The 18804-nt window shown below is 44.6% G+C and overlaps 1 protein-coding gene and 1 long non-coding RNA gene across 3 annotated transcripts; both read right to left on the bottom strand.

Annotated features, from left to right (window-relative positions):
• Positions 1-3482: 3482 nt before the first annotated feature.
• On the bottom strand, positions 3483-8172 carry RAB42 (RAB42, member RAS oncogene family). Its single transcript, XM_083454569.1, has 2 exons — positions 7282-8172; positions 3483-4106 (listed from the first exon to the last, which is right to left on the bottom strand). The coding sequence occupies exons 1-2, from the start codon at positions 7545-7547 to the stop codon at positions 3686-3688; spliced, it is 687 nt and encodes a 228-aa protein (XP_083310695.1). The 5' UTR covers positions 7548-8172; the 3' UTR covers positions 3483-3685.
• Positions 8173-10177: 2005 nt separating this feature from the next.
• On the bottom strand, positions 10178-18096 carry LOC310684813. Of its 2 annotated transcripts, none has more exons than XR_014514814.1 (7): positions 16773-18096; positions 14619-14706; positions 14144-14297; positions 12803-12869; positions 12362-12444; positions 11206-11294; positions 10178-10303 (listed from the first exon to the last, which is right to left on the bottom strand). It is a non-coding gene; the product is annotated as an uncharacterized lncRNA (long non-coding RNA). The 2 variants fall into 2 exon arrangements; XR_014514815.1 differs by having other exon boundaries at positions 12362-12447; positions 16773-17005.
• Positions 18097-18804: the final 708 nt, after the last annotated feature.

Below are 18804 nucleotides of genomic sequence, written 5' to 3' on the forward strand. Positions count from 1 at the left end.
GTGAGGCCAGTTCTCCAGTGTAATAGAAAAAGACAGCTCTGGTTTCCAGGGGAGATGTGTCAAGGGAGACATTCCTGGCATGGGTGTTTCTTCTTTTGGGCTGTCATCAGGCTGACTCTCCTGTAGAAGTTCTACTACAGGAAAGGTTCAGCTTAGTATGGTGACCATTTTGGTGCAGCACCAGTTCTGTCCCCGAGGTGCAAAATAGCAAGTGAAGTGGGGAGTATATTTATCCAAACTGCCCTAGTTTTGTGGAGGCTTTCCCCCTGCCCTCATTGCTGGATTAAGTCAGTGCAGATCAGGGATTTGGAAACAGAAGTAACCACCCAGGAATTAATTTAAAGCACAGGTGACATGAATCTCCTTCCTCCTTGTCATCCCGCCCTGAAGTCTCAAGCATTAAGATAAAGGAGCGGGGCTATCAAACATTTTGCGCTGGCCAGTATGTAAACGCTGCAGACTAGGCAGAAACCGTGGGGAGTCTGACTCATATGTCCAAAAGTGTTAGAATGAAGTTGTGGGTATTGTAAGGAGATTCCCCGCAAAACCTTGTTAGTCAGGAGGTTAACTATACAGTATCAGACACCATTCCCTTCAAAAAGGGCTGAGAGCTGCCTGAGCAGGAATTAAAGGAGTTCCACAACTTATTCTGTGGAGAACTTTAGTTATTATGTCTATTATTACATTTACCTTTTCTCCAAAGAGCTCAAGATTGTATGCTCTCCATGTTATCCTCACAACAACCCTGTGAGGTAGGTTAGGCTGAGAGACAGTGACAGGCCCAAATCCACTCAGTGGGCTTCATGGCTCAGCAGGGATTTGAACTCTAGTCTCCCAGCTCCTAGGTCAGCACTCTAACCCCTACTCCACACTGCCTATCTCTTTAGACACCTTTTTCCCTCAGAAACAAGCAGGGGCAGTGAACTGTTGGGGCAGAGACCACAGTCAAATATTTTCCAAATCTCTCTCTCTTTTGAAGCCACTGGAAGAGAAGGAGCAGAATGTTTTTGTTTCAGGAGTCACCTCTTTGTCTCAATTCTCCTGTCTCCAAAGCCCCGAGGGAGTCAGAGCAGAGTTTTTCAAATGGCAACAGCTGAAGAACCTGTTTGATAAATAAATAAGAATTGCCTCATGAATTCACAAGGATTCAAAAAGGGTTTTCCCATCAAGGATGACTTTGTTATATTTATATTCAGAGGTGTTTTCAAGGGCAACAGCAAGGAGACTCTAAGAAGCTTGCCGTTTAAATAAATAAGAATTGCCTCATGACAAATTTGACCCGATTCCATGCCCTTGCTGCTCTTCTTATCTTTGAACTGGAACTTCCTCCTGCAGCTTCTAAAGAACTAACTGCACAACTGATCATTGCTGCAAGATGGGCAGACAGAACCCTCTCTGGGTAGATGCTGAGGGAACGGACGCCTCAAATTTGGCATCTCATGCTGATGGGGGGGGGAAATCGATTTAAGAGCAAGAAGGAAAAATGCCACAATGACTCTTACAAGGTTTGAACAGACTTTACTTTGTATGCAATGTCTAAGGAGTGGCTGGGGCAACCCAGTCAGATGGGTGGGGTATAAGTATGTTATTGTTATTGTTATCATCATCATCATCCTCTGCCACCTGCCGTTCACAAAAATCTAAACACTCTTTGTCCTGAGTGGGGTGAGGACACAAGTTAGGGGATGAATATGCTTGTTTGTATTGCTTTGGATATATGAAAAACTAATACAGTGATACCTCAGGTTACATACACTTCAGGTTACATACACTTCAGTTTACAGACTCTGCTAACCCAGAAATAGTACTTTGCTTCAGGATGAGAACAGAAATTGTGCTTCGACGGCGCGGTGGCAGCAGGAGGCCCCATTAGCTAAAGTGGTGCTTCAGGTTAAGAACAGTTTCAGGTTCAGAACGGACCTCCGGAACGAATTAAGTACTTAACCTGAGGTACCACTGTAATATTTTTATGGTGAGGGGAGAATTGCCTCATGAATCTATGAGGTGTGGAAGGATTCCCCCAGCAGATGGCACTATAGCTGCCTTGGTTCCTGGTGATGTGATTCATAAAATAAATAAATAAAACTAAAATATGAGTTTATCCTATATAAGTCTCATGAGGTTGGTGGTTCAAATCCCCGTGATGGGGTGAGCTCCTGTTGTTTGGTCCCAGCTCCTGCCAACCTAGCAGTTCGAAAGCACATCAAAGTGCAAGTAGATAAATAGGTACCACGATGGTGGGAAGGTAAACGGCGTTTCCATGCGCTGCTCTGGTTCGCCAGAAGCGGCTTAGTCATGCTGGCCACATGACCCGGAAGCTGTACGCCAGCTCCCTCAGCCAATAAAGCAAGATAAGCGCCACAACCCCAGAGGCGTCTGCGACTGGACCCAATGGTCAGAGGTCCATTACCTTTACCTTTTAAGTCTCATGAGACTTCAACCATTAATATGTCACTCTTTTTACCATGGTTTTCAGATCTTTTGCCTAAATAATCCCTTGAATATACACCTCGGTAGGGTGTGTATGTCTCATTATGACCCTAAGCCTAACAGGTACATTAATTTCAATAAATTTCTACTTTGAGCAGGGCCAGTATCGGATACAACCCTGTGAGTTTAATTTACAGTATTTTAAGAATTAAATGATAGCTTTAGTTTACATTAAACTTACTATAGAAAAGTGGCATATAGAGAAACTAAACATCAACCAGCAGTATGACTTTATTTTATTGTTTTGAAATCAGCACTCTTGTTTCACATTAAAATGGGCCTCTAGCATTCCCAGCATCCCCAGGTCATCTACTCAAGATGAAAATCTTTCTTTCTTTCTTTCTTTCTTTCTTTCTTTCTTTCTTTCTCAAATATAGTGGAATGTTGACTCTATCTAAACGACTGAACTCTGAATATCCTTGCACCCATTATCCTTTCCCCACCCCAACTATACAATTCCCCTTACAATTTCCCAGCTCTTTACACAGCAAATTATGCGTAACTTTTCTGCAGAACAACTGAAGAATACGCTCTCATAATCTGAACATTTCAAAGCAATTCAGATGCATTTTAGAAGACCACTTGCATTGAAAGGTCAGTGTAGCAAGCTTTTCAGTTGCAAATAACTGTTTTCCAGATTCCCTCCTATCTGCTCTGGTGCTATCCAAACCATCTTTGACTCCCATGTCTGTTTGGGTATCTCTGGTTTCTATACAGCAGAGGTGAGCTGCCAGTGGCCACAGTGCCAAATGCAGCCTCATTTGCAGTAGGTGGCAAGAGGGGGAAATCAAGGCGGGGAGGGGTTCATCACTTGGGCTCTGCCCTTAGAATCACAGAATTGTAGAGTTAGAAAGGGACCCTGAGGATCATCTAGTTCAACCCCCTGCAATGCAGGAATATGCAGGTGTCCCATACAGGGATCGAACTTGTGACCTTAGCATTATCAGCACCACGCTCTAGCCACCTGAGCTATCCAGACTTTGCCTACTCTTGACTTCAGCAGAGCCCTTCATAAGCATGCGTCCCACAACAGTCTTGAATGCTGATGAGTGAATGTCACTCTGAGGGTCAACCAGTCATTGAGGTCCTCTGCATTGCATCTCAGAACCTTGGCTATGAAAGAGTTCCACTCATTTCTCCTCTTTAGAGCCCACCCCCTGCCCCCTTCCAACCATGTATCACTCCTTGACTTTGGTTAGCAATTGCATTTTTCTTGTGGGGCCTTCTTCCTTCTCTGAAGACCGCTAGTTCTCTTCTTATGGATCACCTTCACACCATCCCACCCTTCCTGCAGGTCAATCTCCTTGTTTCTCAGAGCATCGTAGATAGCATTGGTGATGGTCGCAAAAGCCAAATCTATATTGAGGTTGTCCTTGGCGGACGTTTCAATAAATTGCGTGCCCAAAGAAATGGCCAGTCCCTCTGCTTCTTCGACTGTGACTCTGTTCATCGACTGAAGGTCACTTTTGTGGCCAACCAAGAGGAAGACGACCTTCTCCATAACACTGGTCACTTCATGGTACCAATCAAAGATGCTCTCAAAGGACCTCCGGTTGGTCATATCGAAGACCAAGAGCACACCCACTGCATTCCGGTAGAAGGATCTGGTGATGCACCTAAGAACAGAAGCAGCAGATTAATTAATTTAACCTTCTTCCAATATATCATGGAGACTTTCTTTAAGTCACTTGTCTAGTTACCAAATGCCAACTCTTCGTAACCATCTCCAGGACTTTGTTCTGGAGCAATGATAGTGACAAAGTATCTTCTGAGATGTAAGCACAGAACTCCCATTTGCCTTTACAGATATTGCTAAACTACATTAGCAAAACATATCCACAAAGTCTACAGAAATCTATTGATGCTGAGGAATGTCAATTTTATAGTACAATGTAGTCTTAGTGCGGGAGGAAGAATTCTGCCTTGAGCAACTTGGAGAAAAGACCTGATATAAATGTATTGAGTAAAATAAATAACATATACTCACATAATTTTTCTATGATATCTAAATCACCTTTGGGTCATTGCTAAATTCTTAGCCACAGCATTTAGCTAAGCACAGACATGTGATATGGAACAACTCAACCTCTCCATTTTACGCAGAATTTGATTAGAGAGGCTTGAAGTGGAGAAGGCTTTTTCTTTAATATTTTTTCCTTCCCACTGCCACATGTTTCTCAAAATATTTTTACCCATCTCTTATAATTTCATTTCCCTTTCTCCTTCCACACTCAGCTCAAAAAGAAAAAAAAACCCTGCCACTTTCTTCCATCCCTTCTCTCTGGTCCTTTTACATTCACTTCTTCATACTGTAACAGTTTCCTCTCTTATTCCTTCCTTTCTTTTTCCCAATTTGTTTATTGATAAATATTGACATTTTATTTCAGTTTCTAATTTCCTTAAACATCTCCTTTCCTTCCTTACCTGCCCGCCATGCCTTTATCTCCCAGTCCAGCTCATGGCTAGGGGCAGGGTAAGCAAGTGAGGAGACTCCTATACGATTTACTACCACATAAACAAGCAGAGATTCTACATACAAATCTTATCTCTGAAGAGGAGCTGATAGGAGAGTGCCATTGTTTGCAGTAAAATTAGCAAGAAAAAGGGAGTTGGTAAGGTTGTGTCAATAACTGAGTGGATCAGTAAGCAAGGTCAGACATTCCAAGGAGATATGATGGCCTTTGGGATTACTTAAGATCAATGCCCTCAAGCTTCTAGTCACTGAATGGGATCAATTTCTCAACTCTGCAAAAGAACAGTAACAACAGACAACCTTGAAGTATCCCCCACCCCACCCCACAGCACAACACTCAGCTATGCATTACCCTCCCTTCAGCTGTTTTTCTCAGTGATTCTGTGAAAAACACAGGCAACTTTTGTGCAGAGTGCCAACAGAAATCTAACCAAGATTGCTAGAGGGAGTACAGAAAGCAAAGTTCATTATTCAGCCCAGAATGATTCGCAAATACTCATGATTCTCAAAGATATGCACAAACATCTAGTTTCTGACCAAACCCAGAGACAGCTTAAAGCGAGCTGGTGAGATCAGTGTGGCATAGTGGTTAGTGCAGAGCTTTCCAAACTGTGTGTCGCGACATGTTAGTGTGTCGGCTGTTGCTGTGCAAACACTCCCTGCGCTCCTCCCAGGGCTGGAAAGGGGTTAGTTTAACCTTTGGTTTGCTAGTAAAAACTGTGTCGCAAAATGATGCATGTCTAAAAAGTGTGTCACCAATACGAAACGTTTGGAAGGCTCTGGGTTAGTGTGTTGGTCTAGGACCCGGGAGACCAGGGTTCAAATCCCACTTGAGCAGGAAGCTCACTGAATGACCAGGGGCCGGTCATTGCCTCTCATCCTAACCTACCTGTAGGGATTGCCATAGTCATTAACTGAGGGGGGGGTGAACCACGTACACCATTGTGAGCTCCTTGGAGAAATTGTCTCAGATTGCTCTGCAAAACCCTGTGTCACCTGAATCAATGACCACGGGATGACAACTCACTAACCATCAGCAAAGCACTGTACACATTCTAAGTAATTATATAAAGATTCCTTTGTGCAACTTTGAGGAGCTGTGCCTTTGCTGCTGGAACTTTTTCCAGTACCACATGAGCTCAATTATCCACTACTTTCTTGCTTAGGAACACCAGGCTTACTTGGGGTGGGGGTGGGGGAAGGTTTGGTCCTCCAGACGTTGCTGGTCTGCAACTCCCATCAACCCTTGCTACTGCCTGGGGCTGATGGGAGTTGGAGCCCAACATCTGGCAGTTTCCCCTCCCCTGGTATTGATGCATCAATGAAGCCTGAGCTGAACTCACTGCCCAGCCTTCTCCCCCTGGGATGCAGCTCCCCAGTTAATCCCTTCCTTGTTCCTGTAGTGTAGGGTGTTTCCTGATGCCAACCATTTCCTAAGATCTACAGATAGATTGGAACTAATGTGTTCCCTAGCTGTTTCCGGGGTTGTCATTCTTTTTCTCCTGGCCTAACGTGCCTTACAGGGTTAGTGTGAAGAGAGAGTTGCCATATTTTGAAGAGCAAAAAAAAGAGGACACATTTGCTTCTAGTTTTAACTATGGATCGCTATGACGACTATCATTTTACATACCTATGAAAAAGAGGGTGTCCTGGGGGGAAAAGAGGACATAGGGCTCTCCTTCCTATAGGAGGAAAGGTGGGACAGGAATGTGCTAAATGCTTATTCCTCCTCCCTATTCCATTTCTATTTAATTTCTTAAAATCTCAACTTAATTGCCAAGGATAACACTAATTTTTTTTAATAAAAAAATTAGAAATCCAGTAGGGGGAATAAGTGGGGATGAAATATGTGGGGAATGAAGACAGGTGGTATCTGTGGTGCAGCTAGGACATTTTCGACTCTGGACATAATGGCCTTGAAAGCTCCTCCTATCCCTCCTTTACAGACAGGGTGATACACTTAGGTTACTTCAAAATGTAGTAAGCCAACCCGGTGCTATCCCCTGACCCACCACGCTCATGGGACCCTGAATACCTGCCTCCAAGTCCTTCCTTCATGGCACCACTGGCTGGCATTCCAGCAGAATCGCCAACCTGGCTGAAATTAAATGCAGGGAGCAAGGGATGATATGGACACGAAAGGTCTATGCACCAGAATGGATTGTTGCTAACTGAGCAGTAATGTGATTGGCTTCCAGACCTTATTTCCAGGGCAGTAGGGAAAGGAATTTAGAAAAGGGAAAGGTTTTGGACTGGTAAGAAGCATGTGCATCTTCCCCCACTCATCCTTTGGTCCTACAAGGACTTTCCCGCCTCACCTGAACCTCTCTTGGCCAGCCGTGTCCCAAAGTTGTAGCTTCACCTTGATGCCTGGAGGCAGCTCCATCATCTTGCTGTAGAACTCCACGCCCACCGTGGGGCACGGGGATGGAACAAAGCTCCCCTCCGTGTAGCATCTGAGCAGAGACGTTTTGCCCACCATGGAGTCGCCCAGCAGAAGGATGCGGAATTGGTAGTGCCAGTTGCCATTTAGGTTACGGGCCGGAGGCGTTTGCGCTAATTCCATCTCAGGAGCTGCTTCCATGGTGGAAGGAGGCTCAGAGGAGCAGCGGAACAGAAGCCTTCATCCAGGACAGTGCTCAGGAGAGACTGGGACCTCGGAGGATCTTGTCCTGACAATCCCAACTGCAGCAGAACTCCAGTTTGATTAGGAGGACTCCAGCCTGATAGGATTAGCCATCTCCCACCCACTGCCTTCAGAACAAAGAGAAGCCAACATCTGTCTGGTTTGAGAACAAGACCCTCTTTCCACACCTCTTTCTGCCCCACCCACAACATTCCCTTAGATACCATTGCCTCTCTCCCACAAAAACAAGCAAGCTTCTGTATCAAATCTCTGTCAAGGAGCAAAATGTATGTATGTGTTTATATGTTGGGGGCAGGCGATGGAATAGCCTATCAAAGCAATTTCCCTGCTTCTCAAGAGAAAAAGGAACTCCAGTCATAAGAATATCAGCCCTCTGAAATATAAACTGCTGAATCAGATCCCTGTTTTAAGAATGGCGGAACAAAACTGCATTTATCTGTGAAGGCCGTTTTTAGCTCTGCAATTGTTTTTTTAAAATATGTATTTTGCACACTTTTATTGTTGCATGTATGGTTTGTTGCATTACAATTTTAAATTGTTGTTAGTCACTCTGAGTGGTGGTGCATGGGCATTAACAAGGCAGGACAAAGATATATATATTTCCTGTAGGACAAATACAATATAGATTTTGCACTGAGTACAGTGTGTCTTGCCCACTTGCCCAAAGTATTATTATCAAGATCAGGAATTTTAACCATGGAAGAGACAAGAGCTACCATTGATACCCATATTATAAAGGTCTGGGAATAAATTCTGGTTGAGTAGCTTGGTTATCCCCCTCCCCATGGCCACCAGTCCTTATTGAATCACCTTCTCTGCACTGGGGATTGAATTTTCCTTTCTCACTATTATGCAATGCTTATCAATTATTACTAAGGCCTGTTTGGTTCCTAAGGGGCAAGTTCTTTAAGCAGGAGCCAGATATTAACTGTTTCCAAGCTCATGTTATCATTTTGAGAGTCAGACTGTACATTTCAGATCAACAGCAACAGTAATTCACTTATACAGAGCTGCAATTTATAAAAGCAACTAGCCTTCTGCATTTCCACTACAGAAGGGTATGATTGCAGGGGTCTCTGGTTGATTTCATCTGCTGAGAGCAAATTTCACTTAAATATACCCCCCTCCCTTTCTATCCAGAAAGATTTTGTCAGTAAGCTTAACCAAACGTTGCTGTTTAGTTGTTTCCGACTCTTCGTGACCCCATTGACCAGAGAACCAAACATTAATGCATAATAAAACTATAGTGGTTGTTGGGGTTGCAATTGTGTTCAGGAAACAGTAATGTTTCAAATGGAAGAATCGTAACATCTGGAGAGCCAAAGGTGAATGAAATGTGGATTCCCCCCCCTCCACCATAGCTGCCCTTCATTTTTTAGTTCCCTAGCTTCTGTATTTCTCCATGGAAACGGCAAAACCCAACCCAAACAGATCCCTGTAGCTATCTACATCCCCAATCATAGTCTTGCAACACTTTTCTCCAGGACCTTCATGCCACTGATAGGTGACCCAACAGTCAAGAAATTTGTCACACAATTCCTGCTCCCCCATGTTGTTTTTAAACTTTTTGAGTATTTATTATAGGGTACACCAACCCTATCAGAGTGGACAAATTTACCATTCTAGTGCCTCACAGTCCTTGCATTTCTTTGGGTTTTTTTGTTTTTTTTTAAAAAAAGGGCAGATTTCCAGAAAAGTCAGTTATGCATGCAAAGAAACTTGTAGCTATCAACATATCTAAGGCATGTGCAGACTCAGCAACATAGATTAAGAAACTCCTTGTTCCCCAACTCTGTATGTTGAGACGCTTCAGGGTCAGAAGGCGTAGAGAAAAACGCTCTCATTTTACTCTGCCCGTTAACTGGAGTTTTTATGGGGTTTTTTAGTCTTATTTGAGAAGTAAGCTGTTCCAAAGCGCAGTTTTGTGTGCAGTTGCTGGGTAGGATTGAGCTACCTTTGGAGAATGTAAGGCATCTCCACTGTAAGGACGCTGTTCGTCCCACAGGTGATATACTCTTAAGGGTGCTTAGTGTTGTCAAGGGACCTCTATTCCCCACACAGAGCTGCAGAGTGATTTTAAAGTCAATGCTCCTTTCCCAGGCATCTCCAAGGATTGCAAGCTCTGCAAGGGGAGAGTTTAACAAAGTACAGCTTCTGGGATTCTTAGGGGAAGCCATGACTATATCAAAGTGTATACTGCAGATGAGGACCTTGTTAAATAATTTTTATTATTGCTTGTAAGCCGCTCTGAGCCCGGCCTTGGCTGGGGAGGGCGGGGTATAAATAAAAATTATTATTATTATATTATTATTATTAAAACCAAGGTATACAAGGTCCATTACACAAATCTCACCCCCCACGAGAAAGTTACATCTAGCCTCCCCCTTGAGCATTCCCAGTCCTGGCGCTGCTGCAAACAGTCGAGAAACTTGCTTGTGTTTTTGATTAACCACAGCTTCCCATGTCACACAAACCCAGCCAAAAGTATGGTAAACCTTAACTATGGCTACTGGGAATAAGCCAGCTTAAACTTCGCAAAGGAGATGGCAAAAAACAACAACAAACACTTTTCTTCTTGTATGAAACACAATTCCTTTAATTCCACAATTACAGAAAAACAACCACTTCAATTACGGAGAATCTCAAGAAACTTCTCTGCTTACGACACTACTTCTTCAGCACTCTTTGAAGACCTAAAAGAAGGGAAAGTTTATTAATTTGTGGAGTATTTTTTAAAACGTTTGCTATTATTTACACCTCTATAAAGATGAGAATCCACATCACAGAACACTTAGGAAGTGGAAACAAGCATATCATCAGTTCTACAGTACAAACTAGGCGATAATAATTAAAATATTATTGCTTGCAAATCCAGGTTGCATATGGGTTCACGGTGGCTACTGGATAGCTGGGAGGATGGCATCCCATCTCTGCTACTGTTGCCGTATTACAAGGAAAGCCTCCGTTAATTTAAAAACTAAAAAACTGCCAATTCTTCCACTCCACAATAAAAAGCCAACCAATAACTAAACTTAACAAGTACGAAGGAATTGGGAGCGCCACTCCCAATACACCACTTGCAACAGCTAGGAAGTAAACAGACCAAAGGACTTTGCCCTTTGGAAAAGAACCCCGCCAATGCTTGGTCTCAGCCCCATATCCGCAGGATTCATCCAGCCGTCACCATTAGAAAAATGAGTCATCACAGACCAGGCAGAGGAGGTGCTGCTGCACTCCACACTTGTGACCAAACACGTGCTTCCCAAGCTGTTACAAGGTGGCTGTTGACCACACATTGCCTAAAACCATGGGTAGACAACCTAAGGCCCGGGGGCCAAATCCGGCCCCAAAATCAGTGTTTTTACATGAGTAGAATGTGTCCTTTTATTTAAAATGCATCTCTGGGTTATTTGTGGGGTATACGAATTCGTTCTTTTTTCTTCAAAATATGGTCCGGACCACCACAAGGTCTGAGGGATAGTGGACCGGCCCCCTGCTGAAAAGGTTTGCCGACCCCTGCCTAAAACAGATCCATCAATGAACTGTTAACACAAGACCAAGCTCATTTTCCACTGTTGTGTTAATAGGCACTTACATTGCTGGAGGCGCCTTTGCACCTGCCTGTTCCACATGGGAATGCTCTTCAGGAGGAGAATGGAAGCTCAGCATACTGCATCTCCAGTCCTATAATAAAAATGTAACAACACTCCCATCACTCCTGCCATATATCTGGAAAACTTGCAATGCTATCCTGAATCATGATGTGTGATCAGAACAAAGTCCCATTAGGTTCAAGGGGGCTTACTCTTGAGTGGGACTACACTTCCCATCAGCCCCAGCCAGCACAGCCAATGATGGGAATTGTAGTTCAACCTGGAGTCCTAGGATGACATACATCTGCATTAAATGATTTATCAAAGGCATGCACCCCCCTTGCAATCCTTTTATCGACTTTGTGGTACAGGCATGGCTGCACCAAAAGAAGCAAATCAAAATAGGACATGATTTCTTCCTCTGCTCACTTGTCTAAACCAGGGCTGTCCAACAGGTAGATTGCAATCTACTGGTAGATTGCTGGGGTGGCCCAGGTAGATCACAGGATGACAGAAAGCGATCACAATAAAGCAGCTGCTCTACTCCCCCCCTCAAAAAAAGCTCAAAAACTCTGTTCTCCACCCCAAAAAAGTTCAATGACTCTGCCCCCCTCAAGCTCAACTCCTCTGGGCAGTTGCCACCTTGGGTAGATCACTGCCAGTTTTTTTATACTAGGAGTAGATTGCAGTCTCTTGGGAGTTGGACATGCCTGGTCTAAACAAAGCTCTCAAGTTCAAAATGTGAAGCAGATGTCCAGGCCGGTCACTAGCCCTCAGACTAGCCTACTCCACAGGGGTGCTCTGAGGATAAAGTGATGACCACATGCACCACCCACTGAAGTAGGAAAATAGGAAATAAATTAAAGACAACTAACTGGCAGCTGCTGGGAATCCTTCTGTGGGACCAGCACAGTTGAGGACTCCAAAACAAATTGTTTTAAGCCAGCCCAGTTCAGTGCAGGATTTTTCCCAGCAAAGATACTAGGGCCAACTTATATTTTAATTTCCCTCCTTTTTGACCATAAGATCGGTATTCAGATCTGATGGGAAAGGGATAGGGAGGCTACAGGCAGCTGCAATAATTCACCTCAGGCCTTCTTTACATTCTATAAATATATAAAAATCAACGAACGATCAGAAGCAAAAAGTATACAATACCTTGAAGGATTGGCTGCTAACCTGGCTGAGTCACACCACAACAAGGACATCCCTTTTAGGAACTGAATGGTTCCAGATGATCTCTGCTGAATAATGAGACACTCAATATTTGAATAAACAACATATAAAAGGTTAAAGTAATTATTATTTTTAAACCAAAATATATGTTCATGCCACCCAGAAAGCAGCTGTGTAGGAGAGTCGAGTGACATCTGCAGCTAACAAAGCCTGAGAAGCCAAAAGTCTCTTCCATTTTGTTCTTGCATGTTGTTGGAGATCCTGTGGCTATTTGCTAAGCCATAGCTCTTGGTTTAACATGCAGCCCACTTACTCAGCAGAAGAACAAAGTTGAATGGATAAGGATACTACAGAATTACAACACAACCTTCAAACCCCTGGCAAGAAAGACTGGACCAGCAAGCACTTTATTTTATTTATTACCTGGGTGCTTCAAAGTTCACAGACTTCCATGAGAAGACACTTCCAATGCCGTTCCATCTTCTCATTGCTTTAAAAGGGATAAGGAGAGCAGAGATGAGATGGGAGAAGCATTCCCAATGCTTTTGTTTATATAAACATACTCTTCTTTATACAGCCACCTTGCCAAACCAGTGCCCTCCAGTTATGGCTATGGTGTCTGGGGCTGACGAATGTTGTAAACCAGAACATCTAAAAGCCACAAAGGCTGCCTTACTGTAAGCTTGTACTTTGCAGAGCACCATGCATATTGGCAGTGCTATGGAAATCATTAGTATTACAGTAATAATTCTGGAAGGGTCAATGTCATTCTTAATTTTCATTCTTAAAAGGCTGAAAGAAATTAGTGTCCCACTGCAGCAGAAAATATTTGCACGTTTCTTCCTTGAGTTAGATATACACATGTGCTTTAACTTTGTTCACGTACCAATCTTTTTAGTCTGAAATTAAGGCATGGGCAATTTAAGTAAAAAACACCCATTATGTTCTTTCTAGGTCTGCAACTGTTATCTCAATTCTCAGTTTGCAGAGATCAGTGGCACAGCCTATGCTGGTCAACACAGATAATACTAAGCCTGACTCCATATAAAGCAGCTTCTTATGTTCCTAGTCCATCTGGAGGGCACCAGCTTGGGGAAGGCTGCTCTAACCACACCATCACCTTGGCTCTGCACTGCAGAATGTTTGTCACATTATCTAAAAAGGAATCCCTCTTCTTGGATCCATAGCTAACGAATTTCACAATGCAGCCACCCTCCAGCACCATGACAAATATGTATTTTCCTGAAAGTGTTGCTGGGCAGTTATAAGGGAAGAAACTGAACAGCGACCGTCAAGGAAAAAATGTTACTTTTGGCACCTTTTTGACTACATCAGCCACATGAGGCAGACACAGCTTCGATAGGGCCATGAGGGGGTGTTGAAAGCAAAGTGTTGGCTCCTCGTCCATCTGGTTCCAGAGGAGAAGTTTGGTGAAATTGCACCAAACTCCTACCCTGCTCCAGCCATCAACCAAGCCAACTCAAGAAGCTCCACAAGCAAGATATAATACAGTAAGCCTGCAACTTGCATGCCATTTAGCTTAAGCCAGTGGTGGCCAAACTTGGCCCTCCAGCTGCTTTGGGACTACAATTCCCATCATCTCTGACCACTGGTCCTGTTAGCTAGGGATGATGGGAGTTGCAGTCCAAAAACAGCTGGAGGGCCAAGTTTGGCCACCATTGGCTTAAGCGCTTGGCAAAAAAAAAAAAAAAAAGGGGGGGGGGACGAAAATCTGGGGGAAAAGATTTTGGCAATCCTACGCACCATGGAACCCAATGTGTTTGAACTCTCCAATAAGTTGTGGGCTTCCTGTATTGACAGAACAGCGAACGGTGGGGGCCAACTTAGCCTACTGGAAATGAAGGCATGCTCCTGTTTAGACTCGCCATCAGAACAGTCAGCCTGCTGGTCAGGTCATCTGCAAAGACAAAAGGGGAAATTGCTACTGTTATCTTGTCAACAGCATTGTTTTATACACTGCACTTTTTATTGATGCAAGTTTTCCAGGAGACATCTCTGAATGAAGCAGTGCTCCCAACCTGGTGCCGTCCAGTTGTTTGGGACTAGAACTCCCAACAGCCCCCTACAACATGGGTCATGATCAGGGATGATAGCAGCTGTAATTTAACATCTGGAAGGCAGCCGGGTGGAAAAGCTGGGCTAAAGCAAAGCCAGCCAAGCATGCACTTCTCCAGTTGCCCCAAACAGTAGCCTGTGGCATGGCTCAGTGTTGTGATACCTGCTTTATTCTCAGCGCAGCAAGGCAGTAAGGCCAGTCCAATCTGCAAACCATTTCTGGTCTTTTCTGCAGTGCCCTGCATTCGTGTCTGAAACAGAAAGCAAGCAGCATGAGGTCACAAGGAAAAACTGCAGGAATACCACCTTGGGGACCCAATACTTATTCATTTATTGCATTTATATCCCCCACCTTTTTCAAGGTGGCATAAATGGTTCCCCCCCCCTTTCAATCCCCACAACAACCCTGCGAGGCAGGTTAAGCAGAGAGGCAGTGACCAGCCCACAGTCAGCCAGTGAGCTTCAGGGCCAAATAGGGATTTGAACCCTGGTCAGCCAGGCCCTAGTCTAACAATGGTTCTTCAACATCAACTTCATTGGACTGGCCATGTTGTTTGGGTGCTTGATTACTGCCGACCAAAACATCTGCTCTATTCCCAACTTAGGAATGGAAAGCGAAATACTGGTGGACAACGAAAGAGGTTTAAAGACACTCTCATGGCAAATCTAAAAACAGGCTACTATAAAGTAAAAGAGCATCAACAGCTTGGGTTTCCCCCTGTCACTATGCCTTGGCAGCAAGGTGGTCTGCAGAATAGTTTCTCTGACACACAATTCAAGCAGTGCAAATTGGGAGACAGTGAAAAATAGTCTCTCATTCCCCGCCCACAAGACTACTGCATTTATGGATCACCTTCCCAACTCAAAACGACAGGAGCCAAAATAAAAATACAGTAAAAGCAAAATGAGGTTGGGGGGGGGGCAAAGGAGAGAGGGCAAAATGCTTGAATGGAAGCACAGCACATCCTAAGCTACTCTATTGGAATTTCCAGAAGCTGCAGTACTATACAAATCTTTAGACCCAGGATCTGCAGCCTTAAGGAACAAAGGCCTCATCTGCTCTATGCATTCAAAGCAGGCTCATGACCTTAAACATGGCTTCCCTTGAAGAATCCTGAGAATTGTAGCTCATTAAAGGTGCAGTGATTAATAGAGTTCTAGCTCACCTAGCTCAGCAATGTCTATTACAGACAAGATAGTTTCTCTGCAAGGTTTCAGAATGGAGTCTTTATACACCCCCCCCCCCCCGCAGAGATGCCAAGGATTGAACCTGTCATCTTTTGCATGTAGAATGCATGCTGCCCAAGCAGCTACTGCCATTTGCCTAGTTCAATCTTCAGCATCTCCTGCCAAAAGGAGCGGGTGCATATTAGGAAAGGCCTCTGATCATCTCAAGAGCAGACTACACTAGGCTCCAAACAATGTACGCCACCTCCAGTTCCACCGGGTGTATTGTAACAAGCATTCAAAATAAATACTGCTACAAGCTTGTGGACTAGAATAAAAGAATCATAAAACTGTAGATTTGGTAGGGACCACGAGGGTCATCTAGTCCAACCCCCCCCACAATGCAGAAATCTAGCCCCTTAAATGCCAGATTTTAGGCTCCATACATTTAAAGAGGCAATAGACCACATTAAACTGCCACAGCTTCCCCTAAAGAATTCTGGTAACTGTAGTTTGTTGAGGACGCTTGAGAGTTGTCAAAATACCCTATTCCCCTTGCAGAGATACAACTCCCCACCTCCCAGGGAATTCTGGATTGCTTGTTAAACCAATCAGGGAGCGGGGGCTTAAAATAGTATATTATTTCTATTTATTTATTGCATTTGTTTCCTACCTTCTTCTCAAAGGAGCTCAAGGTGACATACATATTTCACCCAGTATGATACTGTTGATGAGCTTTTAATGTTGATGAGCTTTTAATGCACCTCTGGACCGTTTTAAGCTTGGATGGGGTGCGCTCCGACAACGGCGCCCTTTCGGGCTTCCGATCCTAAGGCTACAACGAAGCAGACGAGACACACGCGACTCCCTTTCCCGCATGATCGCCAACCCACGCCAGGCACCGGGTGCAGGAATTCTTACACGGGTGGCGGCCCAGGGAGCCGCCAATATTGCAGCTGCTCAAAAACCACGCCTGGCGATCTTGTCCCTGGGCTGGCTATCAAAATCCACTCCGAAGTAGGCAGCACAAAACCTCCAGTAGCGCTATCAAGAGTCCAAGTAGGAATCACCCCCCAAACGGAGGAGGATGGCGACCGATTGCATAGCACCCCCCCTCCCGCCCGCTTTTAGGTAACAGAAAATAACTCACCTCCGTCCATGGAACCACATGCTAACGGAAGGGGGTGGGAGAAAGAAAGAACACCCCTCCGGCACGGCCTTTTATAGCGTCGGCCCACCAAGGCTGTCTCCGATTGGCTCCTTTGAAAAACGGTGTCGCAAAGGCTCTTGGGAAATGTAGTTTTATTGAGCAGCTGCCTTTTTAAAGGCCGTTCTTCTTTCGTCTTCCGCCTCTGTGGACACAAAAATCTCAAGTCAGGCACAACAAACGCACCAGGCCAATGTTCTCTTGCCGCGTGGTAACAGACATTAGCACGAACAAAAGCCCTGCCTTGAGTAGTTTGGTGCATTCATTTTTTCTATTTCCCCCACGAGATTTGCTGAAGGAAGAGGAACAGAGAGAGCTGCCTTAGATAACCAGTCAAACCATTCGCTCAATGGTTTCTCTAGACTAGGGGTCGCTAAGATCCCTTTTGTGGGGACTACAACTCCCATCAGCTCTATTAGCTATGGCTGGCAGGGGCAGATGGGAGTTGGGGTCCAACATCATCTGGAAGGCACCAGGATCCCCAGCAGCTTTCCGAGGTTTCAGGCAAGGAGTTTCTCTCAAGCCTACCTGGAAATGTTAGAGACTGAAGCTGGGACCTTCTGCTGCCAAAACTGGTGCTTTAAGGACCATAGCAAAGTGGCAGAGCAGTGTATTGAGGCAGAAACCCAAGGCCCAGCACAGAACAATTGCATCGGGTTTGGCTTACCAGCATTCTTTGTGGCTGTTTTTAGAAGAGGATACTGGGATATCTGTTCTGCATGCAGAAGATCCCAGGTTTAATCACTGGCATCTCCACACAGGGCTGGCAGTGACTCTACCTGATACAAAGAGCTGCTGCCTGCCAGTGTAAACAATGCTGAGCTAGATGGACCATTTGTCTGTATCCGTATAAGGCAGCTTCCTCTGTTTAACACTCAGCTGCAGTCCCTCTGGTAGCACCTTATGGCCTAATTCAAACATGGCTTGCTAGAACATTAAGGCTGTTCCGTCAACCCTAGTACTCTCTTAACACAGATGTGAGAAACCTTTGGCCCTCCAGACCTTGCTGAACTGCAACTCCCATCATCCCTATCCATTGGCCATGCTTGCTGGTGTTGGTGGGAGTCGTAGTTCAGCAACATCCAACAGGCCAAGGTTTCGCCACATCTGCTCTTACTGAACCTGCAGCAGATCTCCAGGGATTCAGCCTTTTAAGTGGAGTTGCCAAAGTCTGAACTTGGAAACTTGCTCCAAGCAAAGCAGGTGCTCCAACAATGGGCCACAGCCCGTCTCCAACCCTTGAGTGGTACCTGTTAGCAGTAGTCAGATTTACTCCACTTTTAAAGCATGAAATGTCACTCAATGGAAGTCATCTTAGGGCACAATCCTAAGCATGTTTATGCAAAAGAAGCAAGTACCACTTGGTTGTCCCCACCTAAGTTCAGAGCAGACCCTCTTGAAGTTAATGGACCTAAGTTAGTCATGTCCGTGCATTTCAGTGAGTCTACTCAGGGTAAGACTTACAATTGTGCCTAATGGGCCTTATTTCCAGTAAGGACAGTGCATGTTTAGGGTTGCCATCTTACGCCAATTAATCACAGGAACTTTTGTTGATTAATAAATCAGCACAAATTTGCTGTCAATAGAGCAAACAATTCAGGGGTGGGGGAATTGTGTGTAGATGGCTGTCCCAGAAGGGCTCTTTTCAGAAGAGGCATTCTCTCAAACTCACATGACCCTTGAACTGCTGGAGAGTTGCTCCTAGTCAGCAGACTCTATCTAGCAAAGAGTTGTTAGGAGACCCTGCCACAGAGCTACAATTTTCAAAGTAGTTTAACAGTCAATCCCTCTTCCCATTGAACTTTGGCAATTGTAGTTCTGTGGAGCAAAAAGAGGTCTCCTAACAACTCTCTGGACCTTTAACAAACTACAGTTCCAAGGATTTTTTGGGGGGTGGGGACGAAGCTTGTTTAAAGTGGTTTAAATGTACGTGCAGATGGGGCCTAAGTCTATGGCCCTCACCACACTTGGGGTC

The sequence above is a fragment of the Podarcis tiliguerta genome (genome assembly GCF_965153285.1).
Source record: "Podarcis tiliguerta genome assembly, chromosome: 8".
Taxonomy (NCBI): domain Eukaryota; kingdom Metazoa; phylum Chordata; class Lepidosauria; order Squamata; family Lacertidae; genus Podarcis; species Podarcis tiliguerta.